At 34.9% G+C, this 26,027-nt stretch overlaps 1 protein-coding gene and 1 pseudogene across 1 annotated transcript in view; one reads left to right on the top strand and one right to left on the bottom strand.

Moving 5' to 3' along the window:
* The window catches only part of F13B (coagulation factor XIII B chain), a 28,388-nt gene extending 6,119 nt beyond the window's left edge, over positions 1-22,269 (top strand). Inside the window, exons 2-12 of the mRNA XM_014794158.2 lie at positions 2,737-2,937; positions 4,864-5,049; positions 5,781-5,957; positions 6,314-6,490; positions 9,347-9,526; positions 9,615-9,800; positions 10,852-11,034; positions 14,280-14,480; positions 15,222-15,404; positions 20,830-21,043; positions 22,236-22,269. Coding sequence (XP_014649644.2) covers positions 2,737-2,937; positions 4,864-5,049; positions 5,781-5,957; positions 6,314-6,490; positions 9,347-9,526; positions 9,615-9,800; positions 10,852-11,034; positions 14,280-14,480; positions 15,222-15,404; positions 20,830-21,043; positions 22,236-22,269 — 1,922 coding nt within the window. The remainder of the gene's footprint in view (positions 1-2,736; positions 2,938-4,863; positions 5,050-5,780; positions 5,958-6,313; positions 6,491-9,346; positions 9,527-9,614; positions 9,801-10,851; positions 11,035-14,279; positions 14,481-15,221; positions 15,405-20,829; positions 21,044-22,235) is intronic.
* On the bottom strand, positions 3-726 carry LOC106803244 (ataxin-1-like; annotated as a pseudogene).
* Positions 22,270-26,027: the final 3,758 nt, after the last annotated feature.

Below are 26,027 nucleotides of genomic sequence, written 5' to 3'. Positions count from 1 at the left end.
GTCAAGGCACAGTGTGGAAGGTGAGAGGTGGCAATATTGGCAGAAGGAAAAAGGAGGGGACTTGGTAGGAAATTAGGGGCCACAGCATAGGGAAGCTATAAGGAGACCTGATAAACCGCAGTGAGGTGGACGGGAGCTGAGCATAGTGGATTGGGGGATAGTGGGTTCCTGGATGTTGAATCGGTGAAGATGCTACACTAAATGTGGGGGGCAAAAGGCTCACGTTCACTACGATGGGAGGCCAATTGAGGAGAAGGTGGCAGGTGGCACAGCCACCTTATATAGCATGCCACACTAGTCCACCATCAGATCAGTGATGGCCTCAGCTCCCTTACCCTCCAGGCTGACTCTGGCCACCACAACCACTTGGGACCATTCAGAGGCATCACTAGAGGGTGTGTGTTAGTTGAGCAGCTGGTAGTTCTCCCCATATCCTCGTTGGTCAAAGGGAGGTCTCATTTCTTTGGTGGAAGACATTCCTCTCATGAATGTGGTGTTCCTGGAGCCTGAAAGGGGTCAGCTTGCTCCTTGGGGCATCAGAAGGGGACTCTTTGTGGCTCCCTTGCACCCCTCTCTGCTGCTGGCTGGGGTGCCCACATCTGAGCTTCCAGTGATGCTTCTGAACAGCTGTAGTAAGATGCAGCGTCCTCCGTGCTGACTTGGGAGCCGGCCCAACTCACGGTGCTCCTCAGGCTCCTCCCTGGAACCATGGCCAATGCCAGCCATGGCCCCAAGAGCAGCCCCACACCCAGCACCCCCCCAAGCTGGGCACTTGGAGATGGGAGTTGGGGGGTGGGCAATATGAGTGAAGGTGTTCAAAAGATACAATCTTCCAGTTATAAAAAAAGGAAGTACTGGGGCCGGCCCTGTGGTGTAGCGGTTAAGTGCATGCTCTCCACTGCTGGTGGCCCGGGTTCAGGTCCTGGGGGCGCACTGACGCACCGTTTGTCAGGCCATGCTGTGGCGGCATCCCATATAAAGTGGAGGAAGATAGGCACAAATGTTAGCCCAGGGCCAGTCTTCCTCAGCAAAAAGAGGAGGATTGGCGTAGATGTTAGCTCAGGGCTGATCTTCCTCACAAAAATAAAAAAAAAGTAAGTACTGGGGATGTACAGCATGGTGAGTACAGTTGACGACACTGTATTGTATATTTGAATATTGCTAATAGTGTAGAGCTTAAAAGTTCTCATCACAAGAAAAAAGTTTGTAACTGTTGCAGTGATAGATGTTAACTAGACTTAATGTGGTGATCATTTCACAGTATACAAATATTGGATCATTATCTTATACATCTGAAACTACTATAATGTTATATGTCAAATATATCTCAATAAAAAATTATGCAAGTGCATACAATATTTACTCATGTGTGACTGGCTTCTTTCAATTAATAATATATTTGTGAAATTCACCATTCAGCACTCAGCATTTGTGTTGCTGTATAATACTCTACATGGTATGTAGAGTCTAAAATGTGTTTATCTTCTGCCTTTCCTGGGCATTCAGATTGTTTCCAGTATGCGACTATATGAATAGTACTGCTATGAACATTCTACAACATGTCCTTGGCTGCACATATGTATGTTTTTTTAATATATGTGCATATTCTACTTTAATAAATACTGCCAAACTATTTTCTCATGAGAGGTTGTACCAATTTATTCTCTCACTTGCAGTAGTACAAGAATTCCATTTTCTCCACATCTTCACCAATCATTGATATAGTGTGTCTTCTCCATTTCAGTCACTCCAGTGGCTGTTCCAGTGGGTATGTAGTACCATCTCATGGTGGTTTAATTAGCATTTCCCTGAAGACTAATAAAGCTGAGTACTTTTTACTAGGTGTCTGACCATTTAAATATCCTGTTTTGTAAAGCTATTGCTCAAGTCTTTTATTTATCTTTTTAAATTGGTTGTATGTCTTTTTCTTAAAAAAAGGTCATGTATTTCAAAATCTTGTAGGTGTGTATATCTTAAGGAGAACGTCATCTAGAACGTCTTCGAGAAATCTGCTGTCCAATATCGTGGCCACTAGCCACATATGGTTATTCAAATGTGGCCAGTCCTAATTGGGGATGTTCTGTAAATGTAAATATACACTGGATTTCAGACTTAGTAAAAAAAAAAAAAAAAAGAATGTAAAATCGTTTTAATATATTGGGTCAAATAAAACCTATTATTAAAATTAACTTTGTCCATGGGCCCAGCCTGGTGGTTTAGGGGTTAGGTTTGCACACTCTGCTTTGGTGGCCCGGTGTTCACAGGTTCGGATGCCTGTGGACCTAATTAGTGCTCATCAAGCCATGCTGCGGCGGCATCCCATATACAAAATAGAGGCAGATGGGCACAGATGTTAGCTCAGTGCCAATCTTCCTCACTGCTCTCCCCAAAAATTAACTTTGTCCTTTTATTAATGTGGCTATTAGAAATTTTAAAATTACGTATGTGGCTTGCATTATATTTCTATTAGAAAGTGCTGTTTCAGTTACAGAAAGCTTCCCTGAGGAAGTGGCCTGCCCAGTTTGATTCTGACTGTTGGGTATTGGGATTGCTAACAGATTAATCCTGATTGCAGAGGATTGTCACAAAAATACCTTAAGAGTTTAGGGAATAAAACTAAGTATTAGTTAAGGTGTCTGCAAACACTTTCAATTTAAAAATATTTTGTCACTTGATCACAGATTTAATGGTTTAGATATGTTTTTCAGTTTTCAGCTTGATGTTTACTCGTTTCAGAGAAATCCTGTGGTCTTCCTAGTGTGGAGAATGGAAGGATTGCCCAATATTACTATACTTTTAAAAATTATTACTTTCCCATGAGCGTTGACAAAACATTGTCATTCTACTGCTTGGCTGGTTATACGACTAAAAATGGAAAACAAGAGGAACAAAGCACGTGCACTTCAGAAGGCTGGTCTCCAGGACCACGGTGCTTCAGTAAGTCGGTGGGATGTGTCAACATGATGTTTATGATATTCCAGTAGATTCGCTCGTAAACTAGAGTCCAATAAAATATGGCAGGTGGTAAAACCTCCTGGTAGATAAGAACAAAATTACTGGCCCCCTGTAGGCTTTACAAAGTGAAGACATATCCTAAAATTCTGTATATTATGTTTCTCATTAAAATGTTATTTCCTTTGCTTGTTTTCAATAATACCCTGTGAAGGCAATAAGGATAATTATTGAAATTGCTATTATCATATTGTAAGGAACACAGACACAACTGAGTTATTTTAAGGAATGAGGAACTGACACAGATACTTGTGCATAGGAAGCCAGAAAAATATGTGACACTGGCCTTAGGAAGAATAAGACTGTCACTTTAGAGTTTTATCATTTGAAAGACTCATCCCTCCTTTGTGTGCCAACTTCTTCTCTCATAATATCCATTGAAAAATGTGTTTTTCTGAATTTTGAGTTCAGATTTGTGAAAAGGAAGTCTGATTGTTTCATCCCATTATTTCATGTTGGGCTACATCATAGTCAAACTATCAATTGGCTTCCATTGGGTCAGATGACCTCTCTTGAGCAAAGAATTCCCTAAACTCTGTTTTGCAGAATAAGGGGCTTTGGTTGAGTCAGTTGCATTTAGAAGAGGAAGTGGGTATGGTGGTTATGGTGGTTGACACACCTGGTAAACATATCCATTTGGAATAATTATCCCTCCCAGGACTTGAGAATAGACCACAAATTTAAGCATTGCACTTTGAGTATTAACACAGACCATAGACTAACTCTAATAAATAAGTCTCACTCATAACTAGGTTAAATTCATAACTAGAGCATACGAATAAATTAACATCTTAGTGAACATCTTAGGTTTATTAACTCTTTTAGATTAGAGGTAAGGGCATTGAAATAGGAGCCAGAAGAGGGGAACTCTGGTTTAGCACTGTAGTATCATGGTGCAGAGATAGTCGTACAAGTTTAGCAGTGTAGTGTCATGGTTAAGATACAACCTCTGCAGTCAGCCTGCCTGCGTGGGAATCCTGCTCCACCACTGGGAAGTGACTTCGAGATTCTAAGCCTAAGTTTCTCATCTATAAATTGGGGTAATGCTGCTTCAATGAGATAATCCTTATAAAGTGCTTGCCACACAGCAAGCACTAAATATACTTAAACTAATATTAAGCTTGGACAAGTCTCTTAACCTTTCTGAATTGGTTTGTTACAAGGGTCTAATAATAGAGCCTAAAAACTGATTGAACTCCATACAATGCTAAGGTAAATTTCTTATCTAACACATCACTGTTGCAAGTATCTACTAAAAAATAACTCTGTAAACTCAAAGGTTTTGAGTAATATGTCTGTGATTCGGTCACAGTCTACATGGACCGACTATGGAGTCTTACTGTGCACGTAGATCATTTGCTGAAAAAAATGAAAGAACAAAGTTTTCACATTAAGATGTCTGCAGAATTATTTAAGGATCCAGAAAGTAGGTATGTGCTTTTGTCACATGATGTTAAAAATTATCAAACACAGTGGACTTAAAAATATTAGGAGGTAAATGCAAAAGAAATTCCTTCTATTTGCCATTAATGACACTTTGTTAGCAGAAAAGCTGTGGATGTATTTTCTAAAAATAGATGTGGTAGGGGTAGGAACGACTATAAGAACCGAGATTAATAAATACAAAAAAGGTCAATGTCAAGTTGAATCAACTTTTAAAGAAATTTGATGCAGAACATGCAAGATATTTCCAAAATTAAATTAATTCGAGAAATTGTGAAATGAACACTTTTTCTCTCTCTCCTTAAAATTCCCAGAATAATATTAAACTTTTGCCTTAGTTTTACAACATTTAGTAAAAGACAAGCTTAATTTCATCAAGTTAAGCAAAGAAATACTTTTCTTCCATAGAAAAATGCACTAAGCCCGACCTGAGAAATGGTTACATCTCTGATGTAAAATTATCATACAAAATTCAAGAAAGCATGAGGTATGGATGTACTTCAGGATACAAAACCACTGGAGGGAAGGAGGAAGAAGTGGTTCAGTGTCTCACCGATGGATGGTCTTCTCAACCAACCTGTAGGAAGGAACATGGTATGTGTTTAAGAATCATTTCCTAGATCTGAAGATGTGCAAGAAGTTATATTGTTTGCCTCCAATGCTAGGCATTTCCTTAATCCAACCATTCTCAACTCCCACAATTCATCTACTCGAGCAGTTCCTACTTTCTACTAATAAAAAAAAAAATTGGAGTGGAATAAAAGGAAAGAAACTTACCAAATCTATTTCTCACAACATATATAAATTACTATTTCCTTTACAAGAGAAGAATTTGGGATAATGCGCATTATTTTATATTGTAAACCACATTACAGATTGTTTTATATTGTAAATATAATTTATATATAATAAATAATTACCAGATTATTTTATATTGTATATCAGATAGACTTAAAAATAATCCAATAATTTGAATAGTATACATATTTTGTGAGTGTTTTGTTAGTTGTTTAAATTACACAAATCCACAAATGGCATATAATCAAAGAATTTTTACTGCACAAGCCTTCAGTTGAGTTGTGGCCTTTGGTCAAATACACTGGACTATAATTTTAAGAAGAGAAGACTTATGGAGTTGGGACACAAGGTGTATGAAAAAAGGGAATAAAGAGGCAAGGGCAAACTGGCTATTTTTCAATTTTGCCCAGGGTTGATTGTGCCATGTATTCTTAAGATTCAGTGAAAATACATTTTGAGATTTCTTTTTAATATTCTAGGCTTAGTGATGAAGTTCATAAAATAAATAACTTTATTATTCTTTTTAGAAACATGTTTGGCTCCTGAACTATATCATGGAAACTATTCCACAGCACAGAAAACATTCAAAATACAGGACAAAGTGCAATACGAATGTGCTCCCGGCTACTACACCGCAGGAGGCCAGAAGACGGAGGAGGCAGAATGTCACACATACGGATGGTCTCTCACGCCAAAATGTGCCAGTAGGTTCTCATTTTGAAGACAATCTACTTTCCCTCTGAAAACCTCTTCTCATACAGACGTGTATATAAATTGTCATGCTAATTATGTTCCATTTTTCATACTTCTGCTTCTGGTTTTAATTTTGTTAATAATAGGCTTTGATCATTCATAGCTCTCATAAAGGAAAAGTTCCTTTAAGCTGGGGTAATTAAATTAAAATAAGCCTGATGATATTTAATAAATATCAAGCTTTTATTATGTATATCAAAATATGACAAATTTACCAATTTATATTCCAGATACGGCATATAAGTAGCAGGGCAATTTTGTGCTAGAAGGAAAAATAACACTTTTTTCTTTGTTCTTTCATCTTTAGAATTAAAGTGCTCTTCTTTAAGATTAATAGAAAATGGTTATTTTCATCCTATAAAGCAAACCTATGAAGAAGGAGATGTAGTTCAGTTTTTCTGTCATGAAAACTATCATCTAAGTGGATCTGATTTAATTCAGTGCTATAACTTTGGTTGGTACCCAGAATCTCCTGTATGTGAAGGTAATTTTTGAAGTTTCACATTCGTGTAAATAAAATATCATGTCTTAATCAGCTCTGATTCCTATGAAAAGATGTGATGATATCTAATTCTTGTCCTGAGTGCTACTTTTTAACATAAAAGTTGTCTTTTAAATCAGTGCTAACTATTTTAAGCAATCTTTAATACATTGAATCTGAAGAAATCTTGTTTTGTATTAGATTGTAGAGAGGATATATCTTTTAAACTTTTTTTTAAATCTCTTATAAATTTTAAATCTGTTATTATAATGAGTAACTTTTCTTATTGGGAATTACTAGATCCAATTATCCCAAGCTGGCAGCTTTGGGAGAGTACTTTCTTATTTGGCCACACATTTCCTGCTGTGAAAATATAGTCTTCAAAATGGTGAGTTAAAGAGCAGAAAAAGCAACAGAATATTACCCAGAGTGAAAATGAAAAATGAGGTCATCTAGCTAGAGCTATGATCGTTTCCATCACTGGATGTGTTCAAGCAGGTGGTATGATTACCTGTTAGAAGACATCGATTGAATAGTCATCTAATCTCACCTATGACGTGATATGAAGGAGGTCCTAGTCTAGCAGAGGAAACCGATATGAAAAAGTAACTGACACAATGTGGCAAACGGTATAACAAAGTCAGGTGTACAAACTGAACACCTGAATATGAACAAACATGAAAGATTTTGATTGTTGTGGTGTGGGATAGCATTTGTGGAGGTGATTGGTAATATTGGAACTGAGCCTTAAAAGATAAATCGGAGTTTGAGGATTGGGAGGGACGGGGAGAGGTAAAGGGCTTGATAGCCTCTATTTTCTCTGTAATGTAGAAAATAATGTCATTATTGACAGGCAGGAGAAAGGAAAGCAGAACTTGGAAGAGACTGGTGAAGATTTGAAATAGGAGCTAGGAGGAACGAAGGAGGGAGCTGACCAGGGGTGTGCAATGGGATTGCCCAGACCTATCATAATTCTTTATAAATTGAACAATAACTATGATGCTTTTTTTTTTTTTAATTTTCCAGTTGTGCCTAACAGTCTTGGTCTAACAGTAGAGAGGAACATTGTTAGCAAATTGTCTCTAGCATGTTATTTCAAAAATAAATGGCAGACCTAGTTACTGCCTTTTCTGCACTTCCCCCATCCAAATTAACCAGCATGCCAAGTTGCCTGTTGCTTTTCTTTAGTATTTTCATTAGATGTGGGATAGGCAGTGCAGTAGGCTGAATAATGCCTACCTCCCCACCCCCAAAAGATATCCAAATCCTAATCCCTGGAACCAGTGAATGCTGGACCTTACATGGCAAAGGGACTTTGCAGATGTAAGTTAAGGATCTTGAGCTTATCCACGTGGGACCTAATTATAATCACAGGCATCCTTATAAGAGGGAGGCAGAGGGAGATTTGACTACAGAAGAGGAAATAGGAGATGTGACAATGGAAGCAAGGGGTTGGAGTGATATAAGGAAGGGGTCATGAGCCAAGGCGGCCTCCATAAACTTGAAAGGCAAAGAAGCTGATTCTCTCCTAAACCCTCTAGAAAGAATGCAGCTCTCCTGACACCTTGATTTTAGCCCACTGAAACTGATTCTGGCTTTTTGGCCTCCAGAATGGTAAGAGAATAAATTTATGCTATTTTAAGCCAGTAAATTGTGGTAATCTGTCACAGCAGGAATAGGAAATTAGCACGGTATTTTAGAGTAGTTAAGAACAGGAGATTTTAATTCAGATAGGCACAGGCTCAATAATGGATCTGTCACTTATTAATAATTTACTTTGGGGCCGGCCCCATGGCTTAGAGGTTAAGTGCGCACGCTCCGCTACTGGCAGCCCAGGTTTGGATCCCGGGCGCGCACTGATGCACCTCTTGTGTGGCCATGCTGAGGCCGCATCCCACATACAGCAACTAGAAGGATGTGCAACTATGACTCACAACTATCTACTGGGGCTTTGGGGCAAAAAAAAAGGAGGAGGATTGACAATAGGTGTTAGCTCAGGGCCGGTCTTCCTCAGCAAAAAGAGGAGGATTAGCATGGATGTTAGCTCAGGGCTGATCTTCCTTACAAAAAAAAAAATTAATTTACTTTGTAAGTTTTAGTTTCTTTATCTATAATATCTATAAATGGGACCCCACTTAATAGTTATTTTAGGATTAAAGGAGATAATGAATGTAAAATGCTTGCTGTTTTAGTGTTCTGTTGGTTCAAAACAAAGTTATCAGGAATTTAGCAGCTTAAAACAACAAACATTATTTCACAGTTTCTGTGAGTCGAGATTCTGAGCATAGCTTGACTGGCTCCTCTGCATTCATGTCTAACAAAGCTGCAATCAAGGTGTCAGATGGGACTGCAATCTCATCTGCGGCTTGACTGGGGAAGAACCTGCTTCCAGACTCACTGTGGTTGCTGGCAGCATTCAGTGCTTTGTAGGCTGCTGAACTGAGGCCTCAGTTTCTTCCTGGCTGCCAGTTGGAGGCAGCCCTCTGTCCCTTGCCTCCTGGCCCTCCCCATTTAGAAGCTCACAATGTGTCAGCTTGCTTTTTTCAAAATCAGCAAGGAGAGAGACTGTCTCAGCAAGAATGGCCTCACAATGTTATGTTGCATAATCTTGTATACATAATCACATACATCCCATCATCTTTGCTGTAGTCTATTGGTTAGAAGCAAGTCACAGTTCCTGCTCATGGGAAGGAGAATGACACGAGGAAGTGAACTCAGGAGGTGAGGATCAGGGGGTGACCCTAGAGTCTGTCTGCCATACTTCTTATGGTACTTGGCACAATAAATGTGCTTCTTAAATGTTAACTATTATTTTTTGTAGTTTATGACTGGCTAAATATGCTGATATTTTTCTATAAGGAAGAAGAAATCGATGTCCTCCTCCACCTCTGCCTCTAAACTCCAAAATTCAAACATATTCAACAACTTATCGTCACGGAGATACAGTTCATATAGAATGTGAACTTAATTTTGAGATACAGGGATCAGAAGAAATACGTTGTGAAAATGGAAAATGGACACAACCTCCAAAATGCGTTGGTTAGCAACACCTCAAATAAGATTTCCCTAAAATGAAATCTGCATAAGCAGCTAAATGATCTCTTCTCTTTAAATTATCCCTTTCCAGAAGAAAAAGAGAAGATAGCTTGTGAGGAACCACCCATCGTTGAGAATGGTGCAGCAAATCTATCCTCTAAGATTTATTATAATGGAGATAAAGTGACCTACGGATGTGAAAGTGGCTACCATCTCCGTGGACCAAAAGAAATAACCTGTAAACGTGGAAAATGGACACTTGCCCCTGAGTGTGTTGGTGTGTGTGCTACATTTAACATCAATAGCTAAGCCTATTGTGTAAAATTTTCCATTCTCCTTATTTAATCCATGTACTTATAGCAAGAGACTATTGCTTAGAAGTTAGAAACATAATGATACTGCACATACGCTGCTATTTTTTGTGAGTGTATGGAGCCATCTGTAGAAGTTAAGCCAATATAAAGAATTGGGAAACTAAAACAATTTTTTTAGTGTATGTTAGTGCTAGGCACTGTTACCTTACCTGACTGGTGCTATGACTTATGAGCTTTAGATGAGAGCACATAAGTGACAATGTGCTCATTAGAGAAAACAAATAAGGGCATGTTGGGTTGAGTGACTGGCTATAATCATGATCCACTTCTTCTCCATTTACGTCCTGCTGATAGTACTTTTGCATCTGACCATTCTGAGCCCTACATGCCTCTGAGACATGTCCTCGATCTTTCGTTTTACTGAAGGACACAAGCAAGCTATGTTACCATGCCTGGGTGTTACCCTTCCTGTCATCTTTCTCATTTCTTGATCAGATCCTGGAGAGATCTCCGCAAATGCATTTACCAAGAATATCTACTGCATAAGAGAAAAGCTATTACGCATGCTAGAGAAGTTAGCAGAGAAAGACTCTAAAGAGGGAGAGAAAAATGGAAATTTTCAGCCACGGATTGATTGAGATCTGAGATAAAGAGGAATGAGAAGGGAAAAAATAAAAGTGGATAATGACAAAGGACAGTTTTAGAGTTGACCATAATCTTTTGGTTAAAGAGCGTTCACCTTTCTACATATCACGGTTCCTTCACACACACAAAAAAAAAAATGTGAAAAATTTGCATCCTTGTTCTTAGGCAAAATATTTGCTGTTTATTTTTGCTTAGTAAATTTTAAAAATATTTGAGCTGAATAAAATTTCTCACATTTCTGGTGAATTTAGAAATCAACAGTCCTAAACTATATAGTACAAATACTGAGGTACTATTCTATGGGTAACTATACTATATCATTATGTTGTTAGAAGTTCATATTAATTTTAAAATATCCTCTCTTCTTAGCAAATAAAGAGAACTGTAAGCCTCCACCTGCTGTAATAAATGGGGCTGTTGTTGATGGGGTGTTGGAAAGCTACACAACAGGATCCTCGGTGGAATATAGGTGCAATGAATATTATTTACTGAAGGGAGAAAAAATATCTCACTGTGAACAAGGAAAATGGTCACCTCCACCTGTTTGCTTAGGTAAGATGGAGAATACATTGAATTAAAAAAAAAATTTTCCCCAGCTTTATTGAGATATAATTGACATATAACACTGTGTAAGTTTAAGGTACACAATAGGATGATGTGATGCACATTTACATTGTGAAATGATTACTACACTAAGGTTAGTTAATATATCCTTCATCTCACATAATTACCGTTGTTTGGTTGTTGTTTTTATGATGAAGGCATTTAAGATCTATTCTCTTGGCAACTTTCAAGTATACAAAACAATATTAACTATAGTCACCATGCTGTACATTAGATCCTCGGAACTTATTCCTCTTGTAACAGAACACATTGAATTTCTTTTACTCTTATGTTTGTATTTTATGTGATTTTCATATAATGTTTTATAGCATGAAAATAATGATTTTGTATAAATCTTTTTTTTTAAGTATTTCCCTTATCATTTCTATAAGCAGAAAACCCCTAATATCTTAGGGTCTAGGACTATATTAGGTCTTACCCCACTGCTTTTTAAAAAAATTGTATTAAAATATGAACAATGAAACTACCATTTTAACCGCATTTCTGTAGCATTAAGTTTATTCACATTTTTGTGACTGATTACTTCTGGCGTTGTCTTTCTCCTGACTAAATTTCCCCTTATAATAGTCTTCAATATCTCTGCATGTATTGTCCTCAGAATGTCATTTGAAGAGAAGAATAAGCAATCCAATTCTTTCCTTAGGAGAGCATATTTTTAATAACTTTCTTTGCCACCACTTCTTCACTTGAAGGGTCACTTTTTGTTATATCTTGAACAAATAAAAACGTGTTTGTAGTTACTCTAAATATATTTTGGATTACAACGTGGTATAATTAACATTAATGTTTCAAGTAGAGAATTGAGGCAGCTATCTAAATAATTATCTAAATTGAGATAACTTTGAGAAAATAATATTCACCTCTCATTTCAAGCCTATAGATTTGCCTCATTTTTTAACTTTGCTAGTCACAGTTACATTTAAAAGTAATGTAACTGGTCACTACTGTTGCAATGAACTTGTTATGTTGTGACTTTTACAAATAGGTAATGCCATGACAAACTTCCTATAAGTTAAAATAAAATACTCTCAAAAATATTAGTCTTTTAAACTACTAAAGCAGATTATTATTTTTTACCAAAAAAGAATAAACATATAGAAGCTACTAGAAGAAAACAGAAAATATCAGCAAACTTGCCTGAAACAAATGCTGTTAACGACTTAAATAATGATCTTCTAAATCTTTTTCTACACACACACACACACACACACACACAAACACACACATATTCACAAAAATATATGCTATCATGAAGAGGTTATGTATCTTGTTTTTTTCCCACATAAACTATATTATGAACATGGTTTGATATACTTATGCAATATATATTTTAATGGCTGTCTAGTATTCCACAATACAGATATGCCATAATTTAATTAATCACTTTCTGATGGATGTTTACTATGTTTTCAACATTTATTTTTTAATTTTTAAAATTAATTATATTTATTTCACATTTTATTTTATTTATTTTTTTTCAGGTTTTCTGAAGAGGAATTTCTGGATCAAAGAGATCTGGAATTTTAATTATTTTTCTGTTAATTGCCAAATTGTCTTCATAAAGTTTATTCTGATTTATGACCCTACCATCAGTGAATTAAAGTAGCAGTTTTCTTAACCTTCGTCAACTTGAATATTTTAATCTTTACATTTTGTTAATTCAGCAATTAAAATTATTTTAATTTGATTTATTTATGTATTAATCAATTGGGCATTTTTCAATTTTCTAGTGGCCACAAGGTTTTTTTTCAAAGAACTGATTGTTTGTAGTTCAGCCATTTTTCCATACTCAGAGTTTTAGCTACATAAATTGCATTATCCATTTGACAATCATATATATTGCAACCATTTTTTATTTTCCTTTTCCTTTTATTTGTAGTGTTTTTAATATACATAAGTTTAAGTTTTAAGTCTTAATCTCTTTCAATATCTCCTTTGTGGTTTCTCTCTTTCAAACCATTCTTAGGTTGCTGTCCCCATTCAAATCCAGATATATCTTCACTTGTAGTTTTTCTTTTGCTATCATATTTACATAAATGTTTTTGATGACGTGATTGATATTGCATTGAATGGAAGTACAGTCATCTCTGAAGATAGAGACTGGATTGAAATAGTAGTGGAAAAACTAGCAATGGAACAACCTCATAAGGAATAAGAAGGTTTAAAGAAATCTATGATTCTATCTCTGGAACAATTGCCTCAGGATTGGTGCTAATAGCCCAAAGCAAATACTGAGTGAAGATCATTCATTGTCATCAGGGCAAGAGGAAAGAGCTTTTCACATCTTATTTATCCTTTGGAATTAAAGTACTCTCACTACAAATGGGAAAAACAATGTGATAAGGAGCAGAATTTTCCATCTGTGAATTATTATTCCAGATATTATGAACCACTCAGACTTGTCCCTACTGGTCTTCCCTGCTCTCATTCTACTCCAGCCACTAGGGTCTCTTCGCTCTTCCTCAAACAAGCCAAGCATGCTCTCATCTCAGGGTTATTCCCTCTGCTTGGAACGCCTTTCCCTCTTAAATCGACATGGTTCACTCCTTAACCTTCTTCAAGTCTCTGCCAATATTACTTCTTATTTAGGCCTTTCCCAACCACCTCATTTAAAAGTATAGCCTCCCTTACCCCAGCCTTCTGATAGCTCCTCTCCTTCGCTACTCATTTTCCCATCTAATTTATCATATGTAGTTTAAAGATGGTCACAAATGATAAATCCATATATTTACTGTTTATAGTGTGTTGTGTTTCTCCCAGTTAGAAGCGAAGCTCTGTGAGGACAGGGGTCTTTGTTTTAATTCATTGATATATATCGAGTAGTAAGTGTCCCATGAATATAACACAGTAAATATTTCCTGTTTCAAGATTTTTATTTTATAGGAAGGAAATTATGATTAACCTAAGTGGTTGATGGCCTCAACTATTTTTAATGTTTCAAGTTAAGTGGTTGTACTTTATGATAGAATGAGGATAATAAGAAATGTATAAATTCATTTGATAGTAATAAAGTGTATACTTTATTATGAAAGTGTGTGAGAAGCTTCAATAATGATAAATGTTAAATATAAAATATTGTTTTTGATGCCTGTCATAATTTTTATTTAAAAAATATATCACTTTATTATTTGTCAGATGAATAAAGAATTTACAAGAGCATTTCTGTCTTGCAGAGCCATGTACTGTTAATGTGGATTACATGAACAGAAATAACATAGAGTTGAAGTGGAAATATGAAGGAAAGGTTCTACATGGAGATTTAATAGATTTTTTATGTAAACAAGGATATGACTTATCTCCATCAACCCCAGTGTCTGAATTATCTGTGCAGTGCAATAGAGGAGAAGTAAAATATCCTTTATGTTTTAGAAAAGGTAAAACAATAGTGCTTTCTGACAGTTTCTCAGGTGATCAATATCACCAATGGGTTCAAAGTATAAGATCCTAAGCAATTCACCACTACCATCTTCTAATCTATAAAATTTGGAATGATATGATCAATTTTCAGTCAAGACATATACTCACATAGGATGTCTATGCTGACATCTTTTAATTCCAATAAGTCAATTTTATAAAGGGAGAAAACAAGAGGTTTTATAAATATCACCAGACTATGAGAGGATTGATCACCCTCATGAGCAATCAACAACTCTGTAAAACATTGCTCTTCTTAGGGTTTGCTAAAGGGCTTGATGTAGAGTGAGAGATTTTCTCTACTCCTTGGAGGGACTATTTTAATAAGAAAAAAAAAGAAGAGAATACACACAGAAAGCATGGCTTCAAGAGGGCTCTCATACACTTTCACTTTTGGCTGACAGGGAGAAATAAAATAGAAAGGGAAAAATAAAATCATGATTGTTGATGCTTTGCTAGTTTTAAATGTGTGTTTAACTATTATAATATGAGATTCTAATTGCAATAATAAATTTTATAGTATGAAGTTATTGCAGAAATGATCTATTTAAAAATTATTTGAGAGCTGTCTTAAAAATGTTTTACGTGAAATATCTCATTTTATTTCTATAACAGTTGTATAAGTTATATATATTATATATAATAAGCCCTGGATGTTTATTATAGCCATTCACTGTATACTTTAAAAATTATTTTTGCAGAACACAAAGGAATGTGTGCATCTCCTCCACTTATTAAAAATGGAGTCACTGTTAGTTCAACAGGAGGCACCTATGAAAATGGTTCCTCAGTAGAATACAAATGTTTTGATCACCATTTCCTGCAAGGGTCTAGGGAGTCCTATTGTTTAGAGGGAGTGTGGACTACACCGCCATTGTGTTTAGGTATGTACTGCTAAATATGTCTCTATTTAATAAAATAAAACCATATTTTTTTTTCATTTTCTATTCTTTTTGAGTAGATATAACACTAATATAATGCTTAATTTGCTACATTTGTATTATTTTATTAGTGTGCCTATTTAATCACTGGTTTCTATTCCTTCCTCTACATCATAAATAACCATAGTCCAGCTTGCTCTAACAGTTACTTATTAAGTACAAACCATACAAAGGTACTGATTTGGTATGGGGCTATAAGATGAATAAGCCATTGTGGTTTGGGTACACATGTTAATAATTATCATTCAGTGTGATTGGTGATGTAATAGAAAACATGAGTACAATGGAGAAACAGATAGGAATGGCCACCTCAATCTAGAAAGATGAAGCAAGTTAATACCTTATTAGCAAGGCATGCTATTAGAAGTGACGATATCCACCAAGATTCTCAGGAGGCACAAAATAGCATATCTTTAAATAAAAATAAAATATTTCTTTGTCTCCGTATCTGACTTTTATTTATTTTCTTCTCTGATTTCACTGTCTTAGACTTCAGTACAATGCTGAGTAGAAGAGGTAGTGGGTATCTTTGTTTCCCAGTCTCATATGTAAAGCTTTTAATAACTCATCTTTAAGTACAGTGTTATAAATACTTTTAAAAAATCTACTTAAAGATATAGAAACCTTCTATTTCTATTTTGCTAAGAATTTTTTAAAAATCTTCAATGAGTGTTTAATTTTAGCAGTATCTGTTGAAATAATCAAATGATTATTACTTTTGTTTTTTCCCTGGAATTATACTGCTTCTTTTTGAATGTTAAAGCATGATTGCATTCCTGTGATAAATCCCACATGGTTGTGAGGAATTATGGTTTTTTATGTTGTTGGATTTTACTTATTAATGTTTACTTAGAAGTTTTGCATTTATTTTCATGAGAGATCAGTCTGTTATTTTCCTTTCAGATTTGGTACCAAGTTTCTATTAGCCTCATACAGTGAGTTGGGAAGTATTCCCTCTTTTCAATTCTCTAGAACTGGTACTATTTCTTCCTTAATAATTGTAAGAATTCACCAAACATACCATCAGGGCCTTGAGTTTTCTTTGAGGACAGATTTTGACAGCTTCAATTTGTTTAAAAGATATTAGGTTATTATCTGTCCTGTGAGTTTTGGTGGGGGGTGTTTTCTAGGAAGTTGTCCATTGTATTTAAATTGTCAAATTTGTTGACATATTGTTTATGACATCCTTTTACACTCTTTTAAATATTTTATTGATGTGTCTTTTATTATTACTATTAAGATGTGTCTCTTTCTTTCTTGACATATCTTGCTAAGGGTCTATAAATTTTATTAGGCCTTTCAAACAACTATTTGTATTTTTTGATACTTTCATCAAATGTTGCTTACTATTTTATTCAGTTATATTCTTATTTTATTATTTTCTCTCTTCTAATTTCTTGGATTTTTTTTTATTATTCCTTTTCTAGCTTTTTAGGTGGATACTTTGATTACTGATTTTTAGCTTTGTGTTTTTCCTAATATATAAATTTAAAGGATATAAATTTCCAACTGAGTACAACTTTAACTTCATTTCACACATTTTTATATTTTGGAATTTTATTATAATTCAGTTAAAATTATAATACCCATTTTGATATCTTCTATGCACTCTGAGTTATGTAGAAGTTTATTTTTTAAATTACAAACATTGGAGGATTTTCTAGTTTTCTTTTGTTATTGATTTCTAATTTAAATCCAATGAAACACACTTTGAATTATATCTGTCCTTTGAAATTCATTGATACTCACTTTATTACAAGCATACATTTGTTTGTCTTAGGTAAACATTCTTTTGTACTTGAAATTAATTATCTTCGTCATTGTTGGGTTCACTGTTGTTGCATATGTCATTTGAATTGAATTTTGTTTTTCATGTTATTAATTTCATTCGTATCCATACTGATTTGTTTTTCTTTGTTTCTCTATCAGTTACCAAAATAAGTATGTAAAAGTTTCTCAGTCTGGGCATTTTAAGATATTTCTCATTTTAGTTCTGTCAATTTTTGCTTTTCTATTTCAGTGCTGTTTTATTAGTTTTTATTAGCTTCAACACACAAATTGAAGCATGTTCGACTTGATATATTGGCCCTGTGTGATTTTGAAAGAGTCCTCTTTTATCTATAATAATGCTTTGTTTTTGCTTGTTTGTTCATTTTAGCCTTAAAGTCTGCTTTAGCTGTACCAGCTGGCTTTTGACAAGTATTTAAAAAATGTACCATTTTCCCCATCCTTTTACTTTCAACCTTCTGGGTTCTTACTTTTAATGTATATGCCTTATAAGCAATATATAGTTAGTTTATTTTAAAATATACTTAGTCTGACAATCGTTTCCTTTATAGTGTAATATTTAGTCTATTTACATATTAATATGATTACTGATATATTGGGTTTACAGCTACCATCTTACTATACTAGTATACACCCTATCTGTTCTATATTCTTTTTTCTCTTCTTTATTTCACTTTCTTATGGGTGAATCAATTTATTTGTTATACCATTTCACTCTCTACTAGGTTGTTAATTATACTTTCCTCTTGGCTTCCATTAACCGTCATGATAGAGATTATGTAATGTAACCTTGACTTATTACAATTGAATATAAATTAGCACTTTTACCACTTCTCTGGGACCCAAAACACTTTAACTTTATTTACTCTTCCCAGTTTTTGTAACACTGTTTCATGCATTTTCATTCTACATACAGCTTAAGTCTCAAAGATATTATTAATGTTATGATGTCCAACAATATTCTTTTATATTTACCCATATATTTGTCAATGATTTGTTCCTCATCTCCTGTTTTTCTCTGTTTCTCATTGGGATAATTTTCTGTACGCCTGAAAAAAATATTTCTTTATTATTTTCTTAGTTTTTGTTGGTCTACAAATTTCTTTATTTTCCTTCACTTTTGAAGAATAATTTTACCTGATATAGAATTCTAGCTTAGCCCTATTTTCTCTCAATGCTTTAAAGATGTCATTTCATCCTTTTCTCTTTTTTATAGTTTGTGTTAAATAGTCAAATGTCATTCGTAATGGTTACTTCTGTGAAACTAAGTTTCTGTTTGTACTTTACTGGTTTTGAGATTCTCTTTGCCTTTATTTTCAGTAGGTCATTTATGTTGGGCCTAGATGTGGGTTTCTTTGAGCATTTTATTCTTCAAGTTGGTAGCACTTCTTGAATCTGTGGCTTGATGTTTTCCACAGGTTTTGGAGGTTCTTTTTCTCTTTGTTTCAGTTTGGTAATTTTCTTCCAGATATGTCTTCCAGTTCATTAGTCCTTTCTTTAGATGTGTCCAATCTGATTTAAACTCATCTCTTGAGTTCTCAATTCCAACTACTACCTTTGCATTTCCGGAGTTTCCATTTCATTTTGTGTGTGTGTGTGTGTGTGCATTGGTGTCTGATGAAAGACTTCATGTTAACATCTATTTCTTGACCACATTAATGACACTTATCTTTCAGTCTTTGTCTGAAAACTCCACTATCTGGATCACCTGTAGGTCTATTTACATTTTCTAACCTCACTTCTTGCTACTTCTGTTAACAGTTGATTGAATATGAAATATTACATATGGAAAATTTTAGGAGCTTGGAATGATGATGTCATTTTATTACGGAGAATACTCATCCCATCCTCTGCCTGATAGTTAGAGTAGGGGTGTTTAGTCTCAGTCCAATTAAAGACAAAGTTTTCTCTAAGCTTATTTTCAGAACTTTGTTTGCTCCTATTCATAGACCATACCCCTACTAGGTTCTTCACTGAGAGTTTGGTGTATATACCAAGGTTCCTCCTTCTTGACTGGCTCTAATATTATTATTTCACTCATTTTCTGCTTGGCTTCTTATTCTGTCTCTCTGCACAAGTCAAGAATAGGCAAATTCCTCAAGGTAAAAGCCATTGCAGAGTATCAAGCTTATTCTCTGCACCTCCCATCCCTCTGGGTCCTTGGCCCCTCAAGTCCTGGCTGTCCTGGCCAACCCAAACTTCCATTTTTCTATTCTCAACCCCATGTGATTTCCAAAAGCTCTGTTGGCTCTATGTTTGTTGTTGGCCTTCTCTACCCAGCCTCTTGGCTCATGCTGAGAATAAACAAATAACCCAAGAGGAAAATGCCACACAGAATGTTGAACTCATGTGAATGAGCTTCTACCAGAACCTTAGCATCTTGAGGACTGATTGCTTTGGAAATTCTCTGATTCCTTGAAATACTTGCTTTGTGTCTGTTTTCATATTTTCTAGTTCATAGTAGAAGTGCTGGTCTGATATACGCTCCTCTGTCATAGCTGAGAACAGAAGATCCATGAACTAATTTTTAACTTGTTTTAGAAAATTTCACTTTTCATATAACAATGATATTCTAAATTATAGTACAATTTGACCCAATTTTCAGAGCTAGTTTGCAGTGACTATAAAGATGCTATAGAGTGTTTCTAATAATTCTGGCCCATTTTTATTTTGTCTATAGCATTTCTACTATAACATCTGGCATTCAAGAAATACTTGTTTAAAATATTTGAATAAAGAAGTTTGTTAATGTATTATAGTTATATGATTCATATGCTCTATTAGCAACTCTGAACATTTATACTCATCTCGGAAGCTATTGCTTAGTGCTAGGTCATCCAGGAGGCAAATAAAGACACAAACAACCTCATTTTCTGAAATAATTTGGTATTTGATATTTTGAAAATATCAGTCTTTTTATCATGGAAAAAAACAAAGAAGTTTGTTGAGTATCCTAATATTTATCTTAAGGTGTTGTTTTGTTTTGTTTTAATGCGTAAGAGGGAAGGACACAATAATACTTTCAATGCTTAGAATTGAAACATCTTAATCCAATCTTGATATTCTTTAATAACTGGAAATTCAAAAGATAGGAAACTTTCAACCACTTTGGATGCTATCAGGTCATAAAATTTGAGTTAGTGTTGAGAATCCAGCTTGTTCCTACATTTCCATAAAATATTATCTATCCAGTAATCAAACAAGTAGTTTGCCTCATAAGCATTTCATTTGAACTTCCTGAAGAAGAAAAAGAAAAAGAACATTATTTCAATGATTATTAGTAACTGCCAATGCTCTAAAAAATACACTTTTTTTGGTTTGCTATCTTTCGAAAAACTTAATGGTTTAAAGCTAAGTGACTGGCAGGACATACCTTTTTTCCAAATCCAAGACCACAGCAATAAGTGGCAGACTGTTTTCCTTGAGCTTCGAACATATTTTCTGACTCGAATATTAATTCTAACTAACGTACTTGCCACTCTACTGCCTGGGAATTTTAAGGTCATCACGAGTAGGCAACACAATGCTTCCTGTTAGTACCAAGATGTACCGAGATAATTTTCTTCTTTTTATTTTTTAGAGCCTTGCACATTATCTTTTGTTGAAATGGAAAAGAATAATTTACTGCTGAAATGGAATTTTGACAATAGACCATATATTCTTCATGGCGAGTATATTGATTTTCTTTGTAGGAGAGATACATATATAGTTGAGTTACCTATTATCAGATCTGAATCTAGAGTGCAATGTGACAGAGGGCAGTTAAACTATCCAAGATGTTTTCAAAGAGAAAGGTAAGAAGAGGCTTGTGCCTACAACTAATTTTTTTGGTTAGATTGTTATTCAAGAGATTCATTATGTTATAAATTTCAGAAACATTAGCTTCTACAACACTCTACTTTACGGTCATTATAAAGGAAGAAATCATTTTCTTTCTTTTTTGTTTTTTTTAAACCAAGCAAACTTGTAGAGATATTACTTAACAAGTAATACTCAACAAGCTTTCTGAGTTGTCTGAAGTCAAAGCATTGTTTGCTATTTGATATTTGCGACACGTTGGCAATTTGGTAAATAAATCAATTTATGTGTGGAATATTTAAATGTGCAAAAATTAACCTATGCATTTTGAGATATAAAATCACATTTTCTCCCACTCCAGAGTATAAGTTCATATGTAAATAATAAATATTGGAAACACAGTTGTACAAATCTTTCTACTGTTAGAAGAGCATGTTAATAAGGATTAAAATTATGGTATTTATTTTCAAGAGCACATTTCTATATAAGAATTTAGAATCACTTACTGAAGTGATTCCTATATGACAATTTAATAAATATATTTTCTACTTCTTGATGAATGGAAAATAATTATAATTTTTAGAAAAATATTACAATAATATGATAAAATGATGTAATTATTTTATAGTATCAGGATTTTGACCCTTTTGAAGATACAGCATAAAGTGGAAATTTTACTTTATGTTAAACTAAAAATATTAAAAAAACAACTTATGGCAAAGTGCATGTGGTACTGTTCCAGTAATTGTAAACAATGAACTACATAAGGACAGCTTTTTAGATACTTTGAACACTCTAGAAAAAAACGTTCATAAAACACACGTGGGTGGAAAACTTTTTTCATTTTTTATTTTAACTGTGGTAAAGTCAGGTAGAAAAATTTTATTATGCTACTTAAATGTTTTGGTGTATCTTGGATTTCTCATTTCCAAGAGAAAAAGAAGCAAATAACTTAGAAAAAATTGTAAAAAAATGGGGTTAGTGCAGTAAATGACATTGAGTTTTTAAAAATGAATTGGTGGTATAATTTATCAAGAATGGTTACTTGTTTTTCTCAGTACCAGTTAAAACTATGACTAATTACATGAAATGTTGAAGGGCTAAGATTGTAATAAATACTTGACCAGAAACGATGCTTATTTCAAGTCTCTCTCTGTCTCTCTCTCTCCCTCTCTCTTTCTCAACAAGCATGCTGTCTTATCAAGAACCCTTAAGGACATAAAAATTTATGGCAGAAAGAAGAACAGTATTTCGACACATCATAAAATCATTTATAGAACAAAATTTTTAGAAGAAAAATGTTGAATTAAGAACCTCTATGCTTTTACTTGCTTGAATATTTGAATCTAAATTGTTTATGCTGAACATTTTCTTTATTTATAAATAAAAGCCAGAGCATGTTGCTTCATTTCTAATTTGGAAGATTTAACATGTAACCTAATCTTTATTGCATGTCTTCCATCTGTTAAAAAATTGATCTACACATGAATATATTTCTGTTTCCTAATGGCCATTCACTGGGCTATATTGTTGTCTTCAATATATGTGCAAAACATTACATTTGTCTTTATCATCTTCATTAATATTAGGGTTTTTCATTACTTTTAATTCATTCTTTATGTCAATATTAAAGGACCAAACACAGTAAAGATAAGAAACTATACATTATATTAGAGGATTTACTTTATTAAATGCAAACTAGACTACCCTTCAGACTTTCTAAATGTAAAGAACTTTTAAAATTAACTTTAATATTAGCTACAAGGTTAATAATCAAATTGTTTGTGAAGTAGTGAACTATGCACGTGTTAAAATGTTGTCCAAGAAACATGGTTAAAAAAAAAGAATAACCCTTGCCATTTTTATATTTTATACTTTCAAGTAATTTTTTTAAGTTAGGTAATTGTTGGAATCATGCAAATTGTAAAATCTAAAATCATGGGTCCTAAAAGCACCAAAAAAAATGACAGTGTCAATATTATTAATATCTATTAGAGACTTCAAATAGCCACATTGTCACTTTTCAGTTTGAAGTAACAGTTATACTTCTAGTGGTTATTACAGTTCATTCATAAGCACATGCAACAGCACCACTGGGTAGTGGGACCCCTATTACCACTGGTTGTTGCTACTAGAACGTCATATTTTCCTCTCCAGAAGCTATTCAGTTCATCTTACTCAAAATTTTATTTTCTCAGTATGACAATATTCTTCAAACCCCCAAGTTATAGTTTTCTACTGTTGAGCTATAAGATAGCTTCTTCTGGAAATGAAGCCACAGCTGGTCCTAACTCTGGGGACTAAATATTAATTCATTCAGTGTTAGACATGTATGTTTTAGAACTGTCCTTGAGTTCATCTTCATTATTTTAATGAATCTCCTACAGTAGTTTTCCACAGTGGATCCCATAAAATTGAATTTTGATTGAAATTCAATATCAGTAGGAAAATGTTAATATTTTTCAATTAATTCATCAATCAATCTATTAATAAACAATATCGAGCACCTGCCATATCACATGAAACATGCTAGGTAATGCAGGATTCAGAGATGAATAAAATTCAGCTCATTATTTCAAGGAACTCACAAAGCAAGGAACTACTCAGTTTAGTAGAAGAGTTAAAGTTGTACTATGGTTGTAAAGTCAAATGGCCAGGAGGCCAGACATAATACGTGGGTGATGAGTGTGGCAGGTCTAGTGACATTTCTGGTGGACTGACGATAGCATGTTCGGTTTAACCTGAGTAGCTTCCTAACTTCCTAATTTACTTTCTAGCAGTTAGTATTTAAATGTGGATTTCTGCATTTTAAAAGTAATTTAGCAATGGTCCATAAAGTTTTGTAAGTAGAAAAAAAAGTATTAATAGTTTCCAATTAATTCATCAAACAATCCATTGATCAACAATGCTGGGCACCTGCTATACCCCAGGAAGCAGAAGCTTTGCTCAAAGTCGGTAACCTTCATGTGGGAATATGTATCCAGTATTGCCATATCTTCTAATTTGTTTATTGTGAAATCTACTGATTCTTATATGTGGAGGGGAGAACTTAAAAAATTTTGTGAGCAATGTGGCTCACTAGCTGCCAATCTGTAAACTCCAAATGCTAAAGAAATGGAAGTGTGAAAAGTGTGACAATTGAAGCATGTACAAAGTAAAGTGGTGGCACGGAGGAGGCAGTAATGAACTTTTTTGGTGAGATGGGGTATAGGAAGCTTCCTGGGAAAAGAGTCTAAGGTTTACAAGACTAGAGAAGACATTCCAAGAGGGAGGCCCACACAAACCAAATATTGAGCACACACCATATGCTAGGCATTATGCTAAGCACTGGAGGTAAAACAATGAATAAAACACATCTTCTACAGTTATGGAGCTTGTGCTCTGGTGGAGAAGAAAGAGATTAAATGCATCTTTACAAGACGAGGTGTGCCAGGAAAGACACTGTCTTTGGCAGTGAACACCAGGAGATACAGCCTAGTCCTGGGTGTTCAAGAAAGGCTTCTCTGAGGAAGTGATATATAGGCTGAGACTTGATGGGAGAAAAGAAAAGAATTTCAGGTAGAGGGAGGAACATATGGAAAACAGCAGAGAACATGGAGTTTCCAAGAAGCTAACAAAAGTCCAGTATGGACTGAGTGGAGAGGAGCAAAGTGAGTGGAGCAAGGTAAACCTAGAGAGACTGGGGGCCTGATGATGAAGGCCTTTTCAGGCCAAATTAAAGATTTTGGAAGTCACTGATTGAAATGAGATGCTTATAGTGATTTTTTAAGACACTACTGACTGCATTAAGGAGAGACTGATGTGGAGGAAGAAAAGTGTAGGCATAGGGAAACCACTAAGGAAAATAATGCCATCATCCAAGCAAAATAACGTGGTCATTTACACTGGATGAAGTAGCAGAGATGGTGCAAAGTCAACTGACAAGAGATATTTAGGATGTGAAATCACAATGTTGGGAATTAATTAGATATGGGCTGGGCGTGAGGCAGAGAAAAGAGTTCAGGAGGACTCCTTGGTTTCCAGCTTGAATAAATGGATGGGATGGTCGTCTAAGTGTGATGAGAGAAGCAAAGTGAGGAGTGGGGATTAGCATGAAGATTTTAGTTTTGGAAATGTTATTTTTGAGGTATCTCAGGGATAGCCAAGAAAAAATATTTGGTAAGCAGTTGATTCTTGTGGTCAATGCTGTGATGAACCACCCAGGTTCCCTTCAAAAACAAAAGACTTATTCTTGGGTGCTGGGAGCTCTCAATTATCAGCTCCCTAAGGTGGTTGCCTCAGCTGGAGAGAACTTTTTCTCCCAAGGTCACAACTCCTTCCAAGGGTGGCACACATCAGTGACTGGTCAACAGGAGTTATAAAGAAAATCCCCCCTCACCCCAACTCAGAACAACTTTAAAGGGCGATCCAAGCTGCAGAGCCCTCCATGGAGTTGGCTGACACCACTGGTTGAAAGTTCTTTACAGCTCAACTTCTCCCATCCTGCTTCCTTCTTTTCCCTTCCACACATGTGGATCCTAAGAGAATGCCCTAAAAACCATCTTGGCTGCTAATTTCCATCTCATAGCCTGCTTCCCTGGGAACCCAATCTGTGGGAGTTTATATAAACCTGGACATCAGAACAGTCTACTGTGCCTAATTTGGAGTCATCAGTTAGTAAACATTGATTAAAACTAAGGTACTAGATGAGTTTATCAGGGTGAGGTTAGAAGTAGGCCTAGTTCAGGGTTTTGAGGGTATCCAAAGTTTAGTGATTGGGTATAGGAAAAGGTATAACAAAAGAAGTTGATAAGGAATGGCTGGACTGGTCGAATGAAAACCGGAAGAGATGAGGACTGAAAATGCTGTTGGGATACTTGAAAGGAACAGCATCGTTAAGCATGAAATTGAGATGGGAGCAGGTTGAGGAAGAAGTGTAAGGTACAAAAAAAGAGAGACATGAATGTAGTGAGCTTGGCATTAAGTGTGACAGTGAAAGGG

Source organism: Ceratotherium simum, chromosome 36 (assembly GCF_057802395.1).
Source record: "Ceratotherium simum simum isolate JZ-2026a chromosome 36, ASM5780239v1, whole genome shotgun sequence".
NCBI lineage: Eukaryota > Metazoa > Chordata > Mammalia > Perissodactyla > Rhinocerotidae > Ceratotherium > Ceratotherium simum.
This window is presented reverse-complemented; position numbering and strand designations above follow the sequence as displayed.